The 18582-nt window shown below is 42.1% G+C and overlaps 1 protein-coding gene across 1 annotated transcript; it reads left to right on the top strand.

Moving 5' to 3' along the window:
• The first annotated feature begins 3361 nt into the window (after window positions 1-3361).
• Window positions 3362-14388, top strand: HSPB1 (heat shock protein family B (small) member 1). The gene is made up of 3 exons (XM_063298207.1): window positions 3362-3857; window positions 11135-11198; window positions 14101-14388. Exons 1-3 carry the CDS (start codon window positions 3479-3481, stop codon window positions 14288-14290), a joined length of 633 nt encoding a protein of 210 aa, XP_063154277.1. The 5' UTR covers window positions 3362-3478; the 3' UTR covers window positions 14291-14388.
• The last annotated feature ends 4194 nt before the right edge of the window (window positions 14389-18582 follow it).

The raw sequence follows: 18582 nt of genomic DNA, 5'->3' as shown, positions 1-18582 counted from the left end.
TTCTACACAAAAGGGGGATACAAATCTAACAAATAAAATACAAATTTTAAAAAATGTGTGGCATAACCTTGTTCCGGCATGGAAGTAGTTGATAGAAATGGGTTGCCAATCGAAGCGAATATTTGTAGCTTAGGGCTGAACTGTGGAGTCCTTGGTGCTCTCTGAGCCTTTTTGTTTTCTTGCAGACGTTTCATTGCCAGACTAGGCAACATCTTCAGTGCAAAGAGGGAGTGGGCCTTGCTCTCAGTTTAGATACCATGGTTTGTCCATCTTATGTTGGTAGGGGTGTTGTTCTCTCTTTGGGAGTTCCTTGATTGGGCTGTTGTTTGCTGCTTGGTTGATTGCCTGAGTTAATAGTTCCTTGATTAGGGTATATTGTGCTGTTTGATTGTTCATCTGGTGTTAATCCTAGTGTTGATTTTTGCATATCTGGGTGTTGACTGCTGGTGAGGAGGTGTTCTGGTCTTTTGGCTTTTCTATTGTCCCTTCTGAATGGTATGTAAATGTTGTTTACCTCTATGTGTCTGTTGATGGCTGCTTTGTCTGAGTGCCAAGCTTCCAGGAATTCTCTGGCGTTTTTGGATTTGGCTTGGTTTAGGATGCTCAGTTTCCCAGTTGAAACTATGGTTGAGTCTGTCCATGTGTTGTGAGATTAAGGAGTTCTCATTGTGTCTTCTGACTGCCAGTTGGTGTTCGTGGATGCACTCTGCTAGTCTTCTGCCTGTCTGTCCTACATAGTGGCTGCTACAGTCCCTACACTGTATGTTGTAGATAACTCCTGTTTTTTCTTCTTCGGCTATTGGGTCTTTTGGGTTACTTAAGATGTTTTGAAGAGTTTTAGTTGGTTTATGTGCTATGGTGATGCCATGCAGTTGTAACAGTCTGTTGGTAGTTTCTGAGATGTTTCTGATGTATGGCAGTGTTATCCTTTTCATAGCTTCTGTTGGTTGGGTTGTAGTAGGTTGGGTGGTGAGGCACTTTTTGATAAAGTTGAGGGGGTATCCATTTTGCTGGAAGATGCTGTACGGATGACCTGTTTCCTTTTTCTGGTGTTCAGGGTTGCTGCAGTGCATAAGCTCTGAATAAAGTTCTTACAATGAGTTGTCCCAACATTTTTTAATCTGCCTTCCCTGCCTCACCAAGGGCAGCCAGCTATGTTATTTGGGACCTGAAGGCAGGTAACCCCCAGGCATCTCCTTCCCTCCCTGGCAGTAAAATACTAATTACTTAAATTACAAACCACTGCCCCATAGCATCTCAAACCAGTCTGTTTCTGCTGAAAGTTCTTCCCTTTAGGCATTAGGAGGAAATAAATTACATTATTAAGCACCAGGCTAAGTTATTCTGTATAGTCAAAAATATAGAATGTGCCAGAGAGGCCATTGGATCCTCTAGGGATCATCTTAGCTGGATGAGGAGGATGACTTCAAAGGGTCTCTTCATTCTGCTTTCCACTTGATGACTCATGGTCAGTAGGAAACTGTGAAAGATCTTCATCTCCCTCCAGAGCATCCAAGACCTTTTGCTGTTCAATGAAGGACAAGATGGCACTTCTGCCCCCCACCAGGAAAGAAGTTGACTAGACATGACCAGACATGGAATGATTTCAGGCCCAGGGCCATCTTCTTGGCCCCCCAGCTCAATTGTCAAACATCTCACATCCCTCCCTCCCCCACAGTATCTGCTACCTGAGGCAGCTGCCTCATCCTGCTTAATGGTAGGACCAGCCCCATCTCCAACAGTCATTTGTTCTTTACTTAATCTGACTTTATCTATCACCTATCACTCCTGCATGAATGTATCATAGCTGAAATGACATACTTGGAACATTATTAAAAACCGCAGAGAGGGCCCAGCCTGACAGAAATGAGCTATGGGGTTATCAGCTGGGGTGTTTTTTTCAGCCATAGCTCAGATGAGATAAGCAGTAAGAGACTGGCTCCCAATGGCAGAGCAACAAATGGCACCTCCCCATTTACAACTACTGTACTCATAATTCAGGGCCTGGAAGCAGGCAAGTAATTTGGATACATGAAACAGAAGATCCCACAAGCACTCTGGGCCACTCTGGCATCAAAAAAAGGTGCAGTGATAAATCAAGTGACTCACAATGGGCTGCTCTTTCGTGTCACATAAGACTCTCTGGCCAGTGAGGCTGCTCTCTTAAGCCAAATGTTAGGGCTGGCCCTGATTCTCATTCATTTCCTTGAAGCTTATGGAAGAGATTGCTGGATTGTGTCACAAATTTTAATTAGACCAAAAGAGGGTGACATTCAGATTTTTCTAATCCAGGTGCCAAAATGTGCTCTGCCAGACCATAATTCATGAGGACCACTGACTACCAACTAGTAGTTAATAATTCAGAATTGGATTCTGTCCCAAATGATGTTAGGTTATTCTCAGAACCAGCATTGTTTGAAAGAATGAAAGTTAAGCAATACAGGGGAAAGGTATGTGTTGTTATTTCTGAACCCCTCTCTTTAACTAGAAGACTACAAGCCTGACTGACAAAGATCAGAAATAAAAGAGGAGAAAAAGGCAAATCCAGGCACTCAGTAACAAAATTTAGGAGGTAATGGGCATGCATTGGTATATGAATCTTTACTAACACAATTACAAAACTTGCTGCTGTGTTTTCAAGCTTAATTCAAGGTGCTGCTTTTTAGCTTATAAGATTTTTAATGGCCTGGGAATGGAATATTTGGAAAATTTCTTTCTTGTGCCAGTTTTCCCAGAGCTAAAGATCTTCCTACATGGCACAGATTTCTATATTAGTTGGAGGCCTGTTTGGTCACAAAAGGTAAAGCAGTGTCGGTCTGGTGGTTGACCCAGCCTGCCTGCAAAGTGAAGACTTCCTTCCTCCCTCCCTCCCTCCCTCCCTTTTTTTTGTTTCTGGAGTATCCCTACTGATTTTCTGCTTTTGAAACTGAAAAACCTTTAATTTGATTGCTCTTATGGGCATTGTAACATGCATGTCCCTCAGCAAGATTTGTTTTATATGCTAGATTGGGAAAAGGAGCCAAGAAATGCTGTGCAAAAATAAACAACCCGTGTCACTCTCTCCTGAAAGTTCTGGTACTACAAGGAAGCTGGGGCAATTTCTGCCGCATTCCAAAAAATATTTCTTCCAGTTAGTCTTAGCTTATTTTCAGATTGCTGAGGTCAAAAAGGCAAGACTGGAATTCAAGCTCCTGCTGTTCTCCAATGGGAATTGTTCTCCTTTCCCCTTCCCTCCCTCCTCCTTGCTCCCCCTCCTCTGACCAAGAAGGCAGAGGATGACAAATGCACAAGGGGAATGTCATTGAGACCTGTGTAATATTCATCAGCTTCCTGCAGCCAAGCGCAATTTCCATTAATAGAGAACTGGAATGCTTGTCCCAAAATAGATAGCTGTGTGTTGATAAGGGCCAGCTGGAGGGAGTAGATCTTCACAGTCCAGGTCTGGGCAGAGAGCTCTGGGACGGCTCGGGAACAGGACATGTCAGAACGCCAAGTGCCCTTCACTTTCCTACGCAGCCCCAGCTGGGACTGGTACAGGGGCAGCAGGCTCTTGGACCAGTCTTTTGGGATGCCACTTATTCCTGAAGACTGGTACAAGTGGCCTGCAGGGACCACCAGCTGGCCAGGCTACGTACGACCCCTGGTCAGTTCAAGTCCAGAGCCAGTGGCCGCTAGCCCCGTCGTCAGCTCGCCAGGAGCCAACCCTGCCTACAACCGGGCTTTGAACCGCCAGTTGAGTAGTGGCATCTCTGAGATCCGGCAGACTTCAGACAGCTGGAAAGTGGTTTTGGATGTCAACCACTTTGCACCAGAAGAGTTGGTGGTGAAGACGAAAGATGGTGTGGTAGAAATCACTGGTGAGTAGCTTCTCTTTAGATCCCTCAGACATCTCCCCTTCCCAAATCAGGTCTTCAACAGCCTTTGCTTCCATGGCAGAGTCCAGTGACTTTGAGCCAAACTTCAAGGTCAATAACTGTTTCTGCAATGCTTTGGTGAATCACTGAGGCGCATAAGGAGGACTGCTCAGAGGTTTTAACCTCATAAATGATAGGTTGACATATACAACCTCTAAATGTGGAGGTTCCATTGTTTGTAGGGCTATCAGCCAATGAGACGATGTTGAGCTGATTAATTATCTGTCTTTAACCACTTACTCCATTCATTTAAAAAAATATTTCCCCTTTGATCTTGTGGTTATTAAAATCTCAATATAAACATCAATATATATTGAAAGAAATCTGAAAGAATACAACTGCCTCATACCATTTCAGCTTTACTTATTTGTCCTATTTACTTTTTTAATTCTATTCTTTTAATGTTAAGATTTTCACATCTTGTTTTGTTAGCTTTTTTCCTTTCTTTATAAACTTTATTGGAGGGCCTTGTATTGCATTGACCCATCCTTTATAAATAGGATTTATTATTTTATAAATAATATAGATACTAAAACTGCCTGAAACATTAAAATCTTTAATACTTTAAATATTAGTCTCCAAGTTCAGCCAAAGAAAAATTTGCATTCAGCCAATGTGTTTCAAATGGGAAAAAAAGTGATCTATAAATGAACCAATCAATCAATGCACCTTTTTGAGGATTGGTAATGTTTAAGTCAACTGAAGCAGGCAGTCCTTTTCTTAGAAAGCCTAGTCAACAGCTTTTGCTCGAATGGCCACAAGAGAATTATTATGGGGATTGTACAGAAGGATCTTTGAGGGCTCAACATGCTTTTAACAGGGGCCAGCCAGAAGCAGGACATAATGGAGATGCTCCATTCTTTGGCTCCAGTATGTTCTTGTCCCACAGAAAAGGTGGCATTTTTATTTTAATTTTTATTGTTTTATTTTTAAAAATATGCATTATTTATTTGTTTGTTTGTTTATTCCAGTGTTTAGAGCCATTTGAAAATCTTTGGTCAGGTCACCAAGCATTAAACATTTTAAAAGCAACAAGAATAATAAACCAACCCCACCCAAAGATGGGTGCCAGAAACATTTAACTGCAGTTAAAGGCTCAGTGAAATAAAACTGTTTCCAGTGGTGGTCTGAATGCCATGTGGGAGGAGGCTTTACAAACCTCTGAGAGTAGAAGTTTCACAGGGTGGGGGCCATCACAGAGAAGGCCTTACCATCTTGTCCATATGCCCCTCACTTCAGATAGAGGTAGATTTTGGCTAAAAATCCCAGATCAGTTTATGTTAAAATAGTTTTAATAAGCAATACTGTAGTATACCAAAATGCATTAAAAGCCATCACCAAAAAAAAAGCTGAAACCCTAAAATAATGTAAACATTATTAGGGGCAGCTGTACAACATAATCAGAGGAATTTCTCAGCCACATAAGCCCCCAACCTCCCTCACGGGATTATTGGGAAAATGGGGAGAAGAACACTGTGTACGCTGCCTTGAGCTCCTGAACAAAAGGCAAGATAGAAAACTGAGATAGAGATGATAGACAGACAGACAGACAGACAGACAGACAGACAGACGAGAGACAGAGACCTTTAATTACTAGCAGAAAGACTTCACACCGGAGGCCTGCCTCTGTACAGTGTGGTGCCATCATAGTTCAATGTCAGTTGAAAAATAAGATATAAGTCAAATGTTTTGGGCACGGCTGCACAGCCCAAACTGTCCTGGGTCTTCCAGCAGCATTGTATGGGCAGGGCTGGCCATTCCAAATCTGCTTTAAAGATCAGCATCTGTTCTGCAAAGGACTGGGAGAAGTTTAGATAAAATGCCCTCTAGATGAGAATAAGAACCCCGTCCACCCTTGAGCTATTCTTGCCCTGTAGTCCTGGGCCTCTTTCATACAGTTTTCTCCCTCCTCACGCAGCCTCGGTCTCTCCTTCTTCTTTCTCCCTTTCTGATCCTTTTGTTTCAGAGTTTATATGTGCTAATAAGGGTGATTCCATGCTGCAGCCTAAGCTGCTTCTCTCACCAGCTGCTCCTGGCTGTTCCTTCAGCCAACTTCAGACATTCCAGACCCAATTGCAGAGGGTTGGCAATGGGTCTGAGCTGGGGCTCAGTCCAGACTGTGGCCACTAGAAGACCTGCTGGGTCTTTCCCTTGCTTCTGGCCCTTCCCATCAGTGCAGGCCAGTCTACCAGTGTGCATCTTTTCCTTTTAGGGATTGTTCTCTTCTCCTTAGCTCCCGTGCTTTTCCCTTGCTTTCTCAGAGGTTTGCACACATGAATACCTTCACACCCACCTCTTACACGATCTCCTTTGACACTATCATGGGTCCTCTCTCTCTCTCTCTAACCCCCTTATTTGTAGCATCATAATCAAAGCCAAACAAGGTGTTCCTTGTTGGCCTCATGGAAACTTGGTAGCAGTGAAGAACTGAGAGTTCAGCTTCATAGAAGCAAAGTAGCAAGTCCTACCTTGCAGCATAAAGGTGTTCTTAAAAAAAGAAAAGGGAAGAAAGGAAACTTTGGTGCACTTTTTAGGCAGGGGGCAGGAAAGCAAAGGGAACATGATTCACCCAGCCTGGGCAGAAACTGAACGGATGCCCGCTGGGAGACATAAGGGCTGAACGGCGCATGAGCTTCTAGGGTTGATTGACCTATGTTCATTGACTTAACAGGTCGTCACTGGGTCAATTGCGAGATTACTTAAAAATCTGCACCTGCCAACCAGCAGAGAGCTGAGCAGCCCACCAGCCCAGGTTGAAATGGCTGCACAGGCAGTGACCACGGGGAGGGGCAATGCCAGGCACTGCAGCCAATCAGAGCTGGGGCTGCTACTAGAATGGAACCACGCACAGGAGAACATCTGCCCTGAAGGGCTTAAGACCCCTTGGGTCAGAAAAGAGCGGTTTTGGATTGCAGCTGGGAAACTCCCTGGCCATGGGCTGGGAGGTGGGGGAGGAAGATGTCATCTTTTCCTGCACTCAAGAAGTGGCAAGTGGCCCATACTGGTGGTGGCCCAGCAGAAAGTGCAGATCTGCCCTAAGAGTTTAGATTCTCCAGGAGGCCTCTAGAACGCAGAAGAGGAAAAGGACAGAATAGGACTGCTATTGTTGCTGATTTTAAGACATGTGTGGTGTTTGTTTGGGACCTCTGCAGGCATTGCAGCCTTGGGCTGACCGTAGCAACATTGCTGAAGTTAAAGAAAACAGGACTTTATATTTGCCTAGCAACTATACAAGCAGGAGCACAGATTACCTTTCTTGAGCAAGATATACAGTGCAAATCCATTTAAATGAGAGTAATGGCTTCCAAGTCTATGACTCTAGAAAAGTGTGTTTGTGTCTGTGTTTTAATCAGCATTAATTTCTGGCAACCGACTAGTCCCTGCAGTTTTCTTGGCAACATTTTCAGAAGTGGCTTGCCCTTGCCTTCTTCCTAGGGCTGAGAGGGAGGGCCTGCTCAAGATCACCCAGCTGGCTTTCTGTCTAAGGCACAACTAGAGCTCACGGTCTCCCAGTTTCTAGCCCAATGCCTTAATCCCTGCACTAAACTATCTCTCCTAGAAAAGTTAGTATATGCTAATTTTATTCAGATCTCTATTCTCCTTTTGGAAGTGTTTATCTCTCTGTCTCGATAATGCATAAGCAGACACCATAATTTTTAATCTATCCTGCCCATTGGGCTACCTAATGCCAACTTCCAGAGTGGTTTGTACAACACAATGAATTTACTACTTAATTATCTCATTTTTCTGTACACACAATACAGCCAACCATAAACCAGCCAAAGAGCTTGGTACACACAACACACTGAGCTAGGGAACAAAACAAACAACAAACTGGCCAAGCTTAGCATGTTTAAAGTATATATAAATACTTTATCCATATAAATGTGAGCAATAAATAATTAAAAATAAATAAAATAAAATAAAATAAAATAAAATAAAATAAAATAAAATAAAATAAAATAAAATAAAATAAATAAAATAAAATAAAATAAAATAAAATAAAATAAAATAAAATAAAATAAATAAATATGGGTCTTGTTTAAAAACTGGGGACTTCTGATTTTGGGTTAGTCTACCGCAGTAGAATCAGCAAAGAGGCCTGCGTCTTAAAAGACAGACGAGTGTCATATAGCACAGTGTTTCTCAACCTTGCTGGCTGGGGAATTCTGGGAGTTGAAGTCCATCCATCTTAAAGTTGCCAAGGCTGAGAAACACTTATGTAGCAGGAGGGTTTTTTTTAGAGGATCAGAGGCAATCCTGCAATGCCGTTCTTCTGCCTATGAGCAGAGATAAAAAGAACAAAGGTGGGTGAAATCCAAGGAGGCAAACAAAGAAACCGCATAGTGGGGAAACTTCACTCCCCTGTCTCCACTGCTAGCTGGATTGCAGCTGGCCTATTCCATGCCTGATTAAAATCAAGGAGTCTGATTAGGTGCCAAATAGATTTTTTGAAGTGTACTATCAAATTTCCCTATAACACAGGTCTCCTGGACTCAGTGTGCATATTTAAATCATTCTCTGAGCAAGGAACGTATTTCTCACTTTTTGCTAAGGCGCAACAACTAAAAGAATTTGAAAAGATTACAGCAGCAAGTTAGCCAAGCAGTGCATTCACCTAATCACATCACTGACACATTTCTGCATCAAAGCTTATAAAAAGAACTGCTTACAAGCAAGGCTGCCTGGGGGGAGGGTCAAAAAAGTCAAGGCAGAGGCTATTAGCATGTGATCGAAGCAACCAATGCAATGTGCTCAAAAGAGGCAGGGCTTCAATCATGTGATCACAGCTGCCATCGTGACTTTCAATCCCTACTGTGGAAGGGAGGGAACCCACCCGGGGGGGATGGTGGTCAAAAAAAGCAAGATGTTGGCTACAACTGTGCAGTGGAAGCCCTGTCCCTTTTTTAAAATCCATCAGATATGACACATGTAAAAAAGGGGTGAAGTTTTGATCACATGATTATGGCTGCCACCTTAATTTTTTAAATCCCCCTATTGAGATCCCTGTGGAACCAGGTGTGCTCCGTCTTAAAGTTACAATTCTTGCACTAGAGTTACTGCAAGCATTTTTTTCAAGCCACAGTACTTATATCAATTCTCATATGAACAAGAGGCAGCACATAGCTGAGTTTGATCTTGAAAAGCTAAGCTGGGACAGACTTGTTTGGTACTGGGATGGGAGACCACCCAGTAATCCAGAAGCTATATTTAGAAGTTAAAAAATATCTCAGAAGAAGACTATGGCAAATTACTTGATGCTGTTGTCAAGAGAACTAACTATATGGCTGTCCTTTATCATTATATAGAATAGAATAGAATAGAATAGAATAGAATAGAATAGAATAGAATAGAATAGAATAGAATAGAATAGGACTTTTATTGTCATTTCACTATACACCAAAGTGTACATTAAAATGAAATTTCATTGCAATTGGCTTGAGCAATAAAATAAGAATACCATAATTACTATAATATGTAATATATATTCTTTACCGATTCTACTCCTCCAGTCTTGATCCCTAATATAGTAGTGGGAGTTGCCAAGTGGCCTGAAAGCAACCTTCCAAAATACTTTTGGGCCTTAAAGTAAGTCAAGCCTGTTAAGGTCTATAGATAAAGCTGCTGTTGAAGATACATCAGCAGGTCATGAAAAAGAGAGAGAGAGAAATAGCAATTCAATCAGCAGGACTTGGTCTGATTCTTTGAAGGCAAAATGAATGTACTGCTTCTACAGCTTCTGACTCCCCCAAAGAATTCTCTCCAAATTCAGGAGGAACCTTGTACTCATAGTCTTCCAAAAAGACATTTGTGCATTTAAATGTTCATTTATTTTAACTATTGTTTTTTTAAGTGGAGGAGACTTACACACCACTGATACACACAAAATTATTATGCATAAAGTTAAGGCAAAATTTTATTTAACTGATTTTATTCCCCTCCTCAGAACAACGGCTATATAAAGCCAAACTGTATGTTGCTGGGGGAACAGCAGTAGGGGAAAGCTACTGTTTCCCTAGCTACTTGCAGGGATGGCCTGGAAGCAGCTGGGAGTGACTGGCTGCTGCAGGCCACGGGTTAGGAAGTCAGTCTTTCGTGCTCTTATCCAAAATAGTTCTTTTATAAAAAGTTAGCAATCGATTCTCCATAGAGGGGGAATGCACTTCAGTTTAGAGGATATTGTACAGTAAGCAACCAATAGCAGAATAACCTTGATTTCCATGTTTGGCTGGTGAGGTTTCCGGAAGTACCTGATTATTTATTGTGCGGAATAAAATGTTGTTATGAAGGAACAGGTCCACCACGGTCCCTGTATTTTACTCATACACAGAAGAGCAGACAGGCTTTCATTTTGTGACAGACAAGGAAAAAAAAGCCAGAGAACGAGAGCAATAAGTAGGGAAAGGACAGATATATATTTCCCTTTCTTCCTGGAGTTTCTAATGTATTCAAATGGTTTAAAAGGTAACACGCCAGATTGTATTTCTCTTTTAATAAGATATAAAGTGCATTTCAGCAAGCTGAAGCTTTTTGTTAATGTTTAGTATGTTTTATGAGTTGAATGGAACTGATCTTCAAATAATAATGCTGCTAGATTAACAATTAACAATAGATTAGATTAGATTAGATTATTAGATGTTAATGCTCCTAGTCCTACCCTTAATTGTGAAATTTTGTTAATGGCTTTTTTTGCACTATAAGTCTGCATTGCATGATGAAGCTTTTAACCTGAGAGTTACTTCCTTGGAATGTAAATAATAAAAACTGTATGCGTGCATGTGTGTGTGCATATGCATGTATGCATGCATGCATGCGTGAGTGTACCTTGGGATGTGATAGTCAATGAAGGACAGCATAGCTACATTCCACCATTACAGTAAATCACACTAAGAATCTCTACAACCACAAGATTCATCTCCTTTGACAAGTACTGTTTCACACACCTTCAGTAACATAAAGGAGAAAAAAAGATATCAACAAATTACATAATTCAGAAGCACCAAATAACAACCCCTTTATCCCCATTTCCAAAATCCAGAAATTCTACTAATGCACTTAGTATTTAGCATGCAGATGTTTGTGTGTGTGTGTGTGTGTGTGTGTGTGTGAAAACGAGAGAGAGAGCAAAGCTGTGAAGAAAATGGACTACATGGAATTTATTCATGTTTTTAAATAGAAAAGCACTGATCGTTCCATCACAGAGGTATTTTCTTTTCCAGGCAAACATGAAGAAAGACAAGATGAGCATGGGTTCATTTCCAGATGTTTCACAAGGAAATACACGTAAGTAGATGCTATGACTCTCCAGGTGACCCCTACATGTGAGAAAGTTGTCAGCTGTAGCACTCTATTTTCCCTGTTTACCTCTCCGTGTATTCTCTGAATAAATATCTACTTGCAGTTTGGACTGGAGGCTCTCTGTGTGTGGAAAAAGCCAGGAAAGATTATGCTTTATATCAGTGTTTCTCAACCTTGGCAACTTCCAGATGTGTGCACTTCAACTCCCAGAATTCCCCAGCCAGCCATGCATGGCTGGCTGGGGAATTCTGGAAGTTGAAGTCCACACGTCTGAAAGTTGCCAAGGTTGAGAAATACTGCTTTACATCCCCTCCTAGGTCCTTGAAATGTACTTCCCCAGCTGTGCACAGAAACAAGCCCTCAACCTTGGTTACCTTCGTCCATAAGGGAATGGTCCTTGAACATTTTGCTTACCCTTTTCTGAACCTTCTTTTGCTCCCTATATTTGCATAGTACACTGAGCAGGATTATGCTCACTTAGTACATTAACCACATATACAGTATTTTATAAAGGGATCATTATGTTGGCAGTTTTATTTTTTCTTTCGTTCATCATGATTCCCAACAGGGGAAAAAAACTAGTACCAAATAGTTGCATCGTCCTTCCTAATACTTAAAATGTTGTACCTGCATTACATCAACCGGAAACCTTTAGAGCAGGGTTTCTCAACCACGGTTCCCTGGCACCCTAGGGTTCTGCGAGAGGTCACTAGGGGTTCCCTGAGAGATCACAATTTATTTAAAAACTTACTTCAAATTCAGGCAACTTCACATTAAAGAGGCAAGTTTCATTCTTTATTTTCAGTTTAGGAACACTGTTAATGCAGATATACAGGCCTGCCCATGAAACCAATATAATAATTTTGTAACCTCTGGCCTGTATTTGAGCCTGAATGTTCAGGGGTTCCTTGAGGCCTGAAAAATATTTCAAGGGTTCCTCCAGGGTCAAAAAGTTGAGGAAGGCTGATTTAGAGAGAATGTGGGGTATCAGTGGCTTCCAGATCCTGTATGACTCCCATAAGTCCCATTATCCTTGACCATAGGCTGGGGCAAAGCTGGAATCCATCAGATTTCTAGAAGGCATCAAATATCTCTTCCTACTTTTCTTACTCTCTAGGCTATTTCCCCTTGGCTTTGGCTGAAGGGGTGTGTGTGCATGTGCGTGTGTGCGCGCGCACGAGAGAGAGAGGGAGGGGATTATTAATTTCCTTCTAACAGGAGCCTTCTCAACAACTTTCTTAAGCTCCTGAAACTGTATCTGCCATCCTTTGCCGCTTTGGCCTTAAGAGGCATTGCCTCAGGACACCCACTCTGAGAGTTCAATGCACAGAAATCTTCAGGCACTTCCATTCAAGGATGCTGCATTAGATGGGAGGTATTTCTGGACCTCTGTGTGTCCTGCAGAGGTGTAGTTTGCAGTGTAGTTGAAACTTATGCAAGACTAGTCAGAGGAGAAAAGTAGTGATTTTATTTTCCTATTGGAAAAACATCTTGCCTCCTCCTTCTTCCTGGCTTCTCTTTAAAATAACAACAACAATAACAACAACATATTAAACTTGCCTCCCAACTCTCAATGACTCCAGGCAGCTCAGAACAATCAATCAAAGAAATTACAGTAAAATCAATAAAAGATAAAAAGATAAAGTTAAAAGATGGCAAGTGCGATGAAGCGAGGGGTCTCACTCTCCCTCACCAAAGGCCTGGGTGAAGAGTCAGGTCTTCACAGCTCTTCCAAACAGCAGCAGAGTGGGGGCCATCCAAATCTCGGGGGGAACCTTGTTCCAGAGGGCAGATGTGTCATGACCCCGTTGCAAGGCACACAAGAGCCTCACAACGTGGATCATGATCATCAGGAAAGAGAGGAAGGATACAATCAAATCAATGCTCAACTAATCACCCAAGCAACCACACCCATGAACTGATCTACAGCTTCATAGAAGGACATCACAAGGTAATTCAGATAAGCATCGATGACACAGAAGGACTCACGCCTTGTGCCCCGGAGGACGCACCTGCACCAATAGGACAAAGACGGCAGCCGGGAAAATGCCCAAACAACCATCACAAATCCCATCAACATCTAAATCTCCCGTCCGGTCAGGGGAATGGGGACAATGGAGGGTGGAGGAGCACGGGGTCCGGCAAGGGGGTATAAACAGGACACCATGCCACCACGCCTCCATTCCCGTTTTTCGTTCTGTCAAGCATTCCGTTCCAATAAACCGGAAATCCTTAATCCCTATTAAGTGAGTCCGTGACTTATTCAGAGCGAGGCTGACCCTGACAAGATGCCACTACAGAGAAGGCACAATTCTGCGGTCCCAATAGATGACATTGGTTAATCAAAGGAACCCAGAGCTTGCCAACCCTGCAGGATCAAATCGGCTGGTACAAAAGAAGCAAAGGAAATTTGACAAAACTCTTTATGTTTTCCCATTCATTTTAGGAGGGGAAGAATCCCTCCCTCCCTCCCTTATATGAGGAGTTGGGATGAAGGGTTTTTTGTTGCTACATAACCTGCAATAGTTTAGGACAAGCAATTACTTTAATCCTAGTTTTTGGTATCTTGCACTCATCAGAAGTGACGATGATTACAAGTCACTTTCAAACTATTTCTGAGTACTGCTTTCTGAGAATAGTGGCAATGTAGAAGTTCTTTTACAGTCAAGATTTACAGGATGGGTAGGAAACCAATGGACCTCCAGATGTTGCCAAATGATAATTGCAGGTATCCCTCAACACTGGCTCTGCTGACTGTGAAAATGGTAATTCAGTAACAGGTTCCTCATGCCCAATTTAAAGGAAGAAAGCAACCCTGTGATGTCATTTTGATTAATCTCATAAGCCCACTACTGTAGACCATTCTTACATTCTCTTTCCTTCACAGGCTGCCTCCTGGCATTGATGCAACTGTGGTCCGATCATCACTCTCCCCAGATGGCATGCTGACAGTGGAAGCACCCTTGCCCAAACCAGCCATTCAGTCTGCAGAGATCACAATCCCAGTCACTTTCGAAGCCCATGCCCAGATCCCTACATCGGATGTCAAGAAGCCTGAGGAGGCCATCAAGAAATAAACAGCTTTCAAGATTCACAAGTTTGGTATAGAAAATGGGCATTTAAAATCTCCCATATATTCCGTTTTGTAGTCAGGCTTCCAAATAAAACTCTAAAACCCCTATACAATTTTACTATTATTTATTTTTTAATTTCACTCAAGTTCAGTGTTTATCTTCCATCTCAGAATGCATGAAAACAGGAAGAGATACCTGAGTATTCTTCCCTAACCTGATGCTTTCCAGATTTTTGGTCTTTTCCCACAAACATGTCCAGCTAGTTTAGAAGAAACCCCGCTCAGCTGTCTGAGATCCTGACATATACTACCCTTCAATTAGACCTAAAGGCATTATCCAAGCATCTGCTTTTTGTTCCAAAGGCATCTCCTGGTAAACCCAAAAGATGAGGAGCCATTGTCCATCAGTATAAACCTGTTTTTTTCAAACTTGGCAACTTTAAGATGTGTGGACTTCAACTCCCAGAATTCTTCAAGTCCACACATCTTAAAGTTGCCAGGTTTGAAAAACACTGGTATAAACAGTTCTGAGCTTCGTGATCCAGCAGTAGGCATTAGCGATACAGCTCTAGAAACATCAACTCTTCTGACCATTTTATCCTATTGCCTACTAGGGTCATTAGGAGTTGAAACAGCAAGCCAAGGATTCCCTCTTTGTTCCTCTCCTTGTGTCTGCTCTTGTCTCCCCTGGTCGTAGGACTGATAATGTTAGTGCTTTTCCTGACTTGCACCTAACCATAGCACAAGCACAAGTATGTGTCCATGTTATTGCCTTCATCTTACCTACAGCCCATGAATACAACAGTCTTAAATCATCCTTGGTTGTACCTGTTTTAAAAATTTTCCCCTTCATTTGTATACCATCCCAGGGCAGCCTCCAGGATATTCAATCTCTTAGGCTTTATCATCCCTTAAAGGTAAATTCAGGTGACCAGTAGCAGATGAGATCAGAGAGGGACTTATTGGCCTTTTCAGGCCCATTCACTTGTCATCTTCATCTGCCAGCAACATTGTGCAATAGCCATGTGCAAAATGTAAGGAAAACTACTTGCTGGAGCTTGAAATAGCATATCAGTAAGATGGTGCAACCAGGAAATAGTATAACAAGCAAAACTAATATTAAAAGAATTGGACGAAGACCCCGCAACTAACCCTAATGCCTTATGAACAAAACATGAAGAAATCTGGAAGTTGCCCGTATAAGGGAAGGAACAGAAAAGAGAGAAGCTCTAAATGAAAGTGCTGCTTGTGAAACAGCCCTCTTTAGGACTCTGATCTGGTTTTTGTTTTGTTTTATAAGGGTTTTTTTTTTTGCTCAGGTGATGACAAAATGGGGTGTAGGAGGAGGAGCCAAGAGATGGGAGGCAACCAGACCAACCCCATTTCTGATCCAGTCCTGTGATTAGCAATATTTTCTCCACTAGCTGGTGACATATGGAAGAGGGAGGGCTACAAAGCTGGAGGAGTCAACCAATCACTCTGCTTATCACAGGAATCAACAATGGGAATGGCAAATGTTATGCCCATATAATTTCTGCCAATTTAAGGATGGGTGGAGAGTAGAGTTCATATGCATTTTGGGGGGAAGGAAGGGGGAAATAGGGAAAATGACTCTACATGGGTGACAATGTCATCACGCAAACACTGTGACCTACATACTTGCATCAGACAAGGTTGCAAAAAGGTAATTGCAAGGTCTGTTTGATGATGTCACTGTTCCTCCACACCTGTGCAGCTAGTTGGAGCCAAAGCAGAAAAAGGAGGGGGTTTGGGGGGCCCTGTGGATGCCACTCTAAGGAAGCCGCACTTTTTCCTCAGCTGTAACAGCAGGCTGCCAAGAAAATGTCTCTTTGAGTTAATAAGGTATTACGGAGGTGACAACAAGGTGTGACAAGATGGTCAGCACCTCCTTAATTCAAGCATGTATTTTTATTAAAACATAGTTCCTTAATAAACTTCACTTCCTTGTCCTCTTGGATCTGCAACTTTTGTCTTTTAAATATCTGTCTGAGGTACTCCTAAGGGGTTTATTTTATTTATTTATTTATTATTCAAATGTTGTTACTGCCCATCTCCCCCAAAAGAGGGACTTCTATTCTCACAGTATGTTTTGCTAAATGAATGAACAGGATGGCTTTATCTTAAACTTCTGGAGGCATGGACAGTCCAGGGGTCACATGCAAACCCAGCCCCATTTGGTGGAAATGAGATCAAATCCTCCGAATTTTTAAACAAATAATCAATGTTCAATGGAGTGGTTCTTTGCTTTAAAGGGGGAAGAAGGGGTGTTTAAACCTTTCTCCAACTTGTCCTCCAAACAAAAAGGCCACACCAGCAGTGGCTCCAGTTAGGGATTAAAAAAAGAGTATAGGCTTGTCTATAAAAATTAGGTGACCCAGCTAAGCTTTGTTCTAGCCCACTCTCCTGTTTTTTCCCTTCCCCTTCTCTCCATACTGCTTTCCAAGGAGATGACAGTGAAACAAGGTTTTCCCATTATGTTTCCATACAAGGAAAAATTGTTGAAATGAACACAGACCCATCCTCAGTTCTATATGAAAGACAGTGATTGAACTGAAATGCATTTGGCTGACCTAATGAAGCCTACTTCATCAGGGCAGCCAAATGCATTTCAGCTCAACCACTGTCTTTGTAAGTAAGTAAGATCTTCATTCCCACTATAGCAATCAATCGATTTTTGAAACCTGATGCAAGCAAATTTTTAACTGCATTGTTATGCCAGCAGCAGAATAGAAAGCCTTGAAAGCATTTTCTCTTGCAAATGTTAGAAGCCTTAATATTAAGCATACCAAACCAACATCACTGATGGGATCAGATTGCAGGCGATTCTCCAAAGCTTCAGGCTTGACCAGGGCATAGGGAGGAGGAGGGAGAGAGAGAATTCAGCCCAGAGCAATGGCTCCTTATATGGTCAAGGCTTCAAGGCACATCAGAAGCTGGGCAATGTAGGGAATTTGAGGCACGGGAGATAATCAGACCTACAGAAAGGGCATCCTAAGCAACTAGGATTATTTGGATGCACCCTGAGAGTATACAGTAAATAAGATGTGCTGTATAGCCTTCAGGATGACATACCCACCAAATTTGTGGTTTATAGTACAATAATCCACAGGGTAGTTGCCAGTCCCCAGATCTGTTCAGATATGTATGTGAGTAAGAACATATATGCTCGTAAAACGGGAACACAGGACACTATTTATATTATCAAGTCAGATCCTGTCCATCTAGCATGTACTCCACCATCAGCACATTCATTATATATGTTGCTTTGACTTGGATTATCTCAGTTTTGCACAGCAGTGTAGGCCTCTTCTTTCCAGTTTACAAAAGATCCTGGAAAGCAGAGCTGAAGAAACTTGCAAAGGAGAAATGTGGGTTTAGTCATCTGTAACAGTTAACTCCATCTTGGTGGGTAAACACCATCCTACTTTGCAATACTTTTTTCTGGGGGAGCTTGCAATCATCTATCTGACAGAACGTCTTCCCTATGCAGGTAATAGGGGCACTAAAACCTGCCCTCCCCAACTTTGCTTGCACAAGTCCACCACTTATAGCTTTTGTCTCAGTTTAATTGCCTGATGATACGATAATAAGCCTACCAGCAAAAAAATCCTTGTAGATGCACTTTGGTCACATGACACATATTCCATGCCAATTCATTTTCAGATCTATTTTAATGTACTGAACTTTTAATGTTATAAATGGTTGGGGACCAGGTTATCTGAAGGACTATTGCACTATTGCAAGGGAAATACTATTATATTCCTCAAACTTGCCACCTCCTCCTGTTACGCATGGAGTACACTGAATCCATCATTCATGTGCTACTACACTGCAATTTTTATTTAGGTTTATGCCAAAATTTAATTCTTCCTTTTCTAGCAACAATTCCAGGGCAGTCAGGTGATTACTATGTAGCCTTCCTTTGACTGACTGACTGACTGACTGACTATGTGCCATCAAGTTGGTGTTGACTATAAGCAACCTCACAGTTAGATTTTCTCCATCATGATCTGTCGCTAACCTAGTCCTTCAGGTCTTCCAATGGAGTATCCATCACTCTGTAATTGAGCCCATCTACCTTGCTGCTGTTGTCCTCTTTCCTTCCGCCTTTCCCAGCATCAGAGCCTTCTCCAGAGCCTTCTCCAGAGAGCTAGATCTTCACATAATGTGTCCAAAATAGGATAATTTGGGCTTGGTCATTTGTGCCTCAAACAGAACTCTGGCTTGATTTGTCCGATGATCCATTGGTCTGTTTTCTTGGTTGTCCACAGTATT

This window comes from Candoia aspera, chromosome 1 (genome assembly GCF_035149785.1).
Source record: "Candoia aspera isolate rCanAsp1 chromosome 1, rCanAsp1.hap2, whole genome shotgun sequence".
In the NCBI taxonomy this organism is placed as follows: Eukaryota; Metazoa; Chordata; class Lepidosauria; order Squamata; family Boidae; genus Candoia; species Candoia aspera.
The sequence above is the reverse complement of the archived record's forward strand: the minus strand, read 5'-3'. Positions and strand labels throughout refer to the sequence as shown.

Bases quoted from the DNA above. Each gene is read 5' to 3' on its own strand.
- HSPB1 (XM_063298207.1), top strand. From the start codon at position 3,479: ATGTCAGAACGCCAAGTGCCCTTCACTTTCCTACGCAGCCCCAGCTGG. The intron at 3,858-11,134 runs GTGAGTAGCTTC...TTTCTTTTCCAG, and splicing joins TGGTGTGGTAGAAATCACTG to GCAAACATGAAGAAAGACAA. The intron at 11,199-14,100 runs GTAAGTAGATGC...TTTCCTTCACAG, and splicing joins TGTTTCACAAGGAAATACAC to GCTGCCTCCTGGCATTGATG.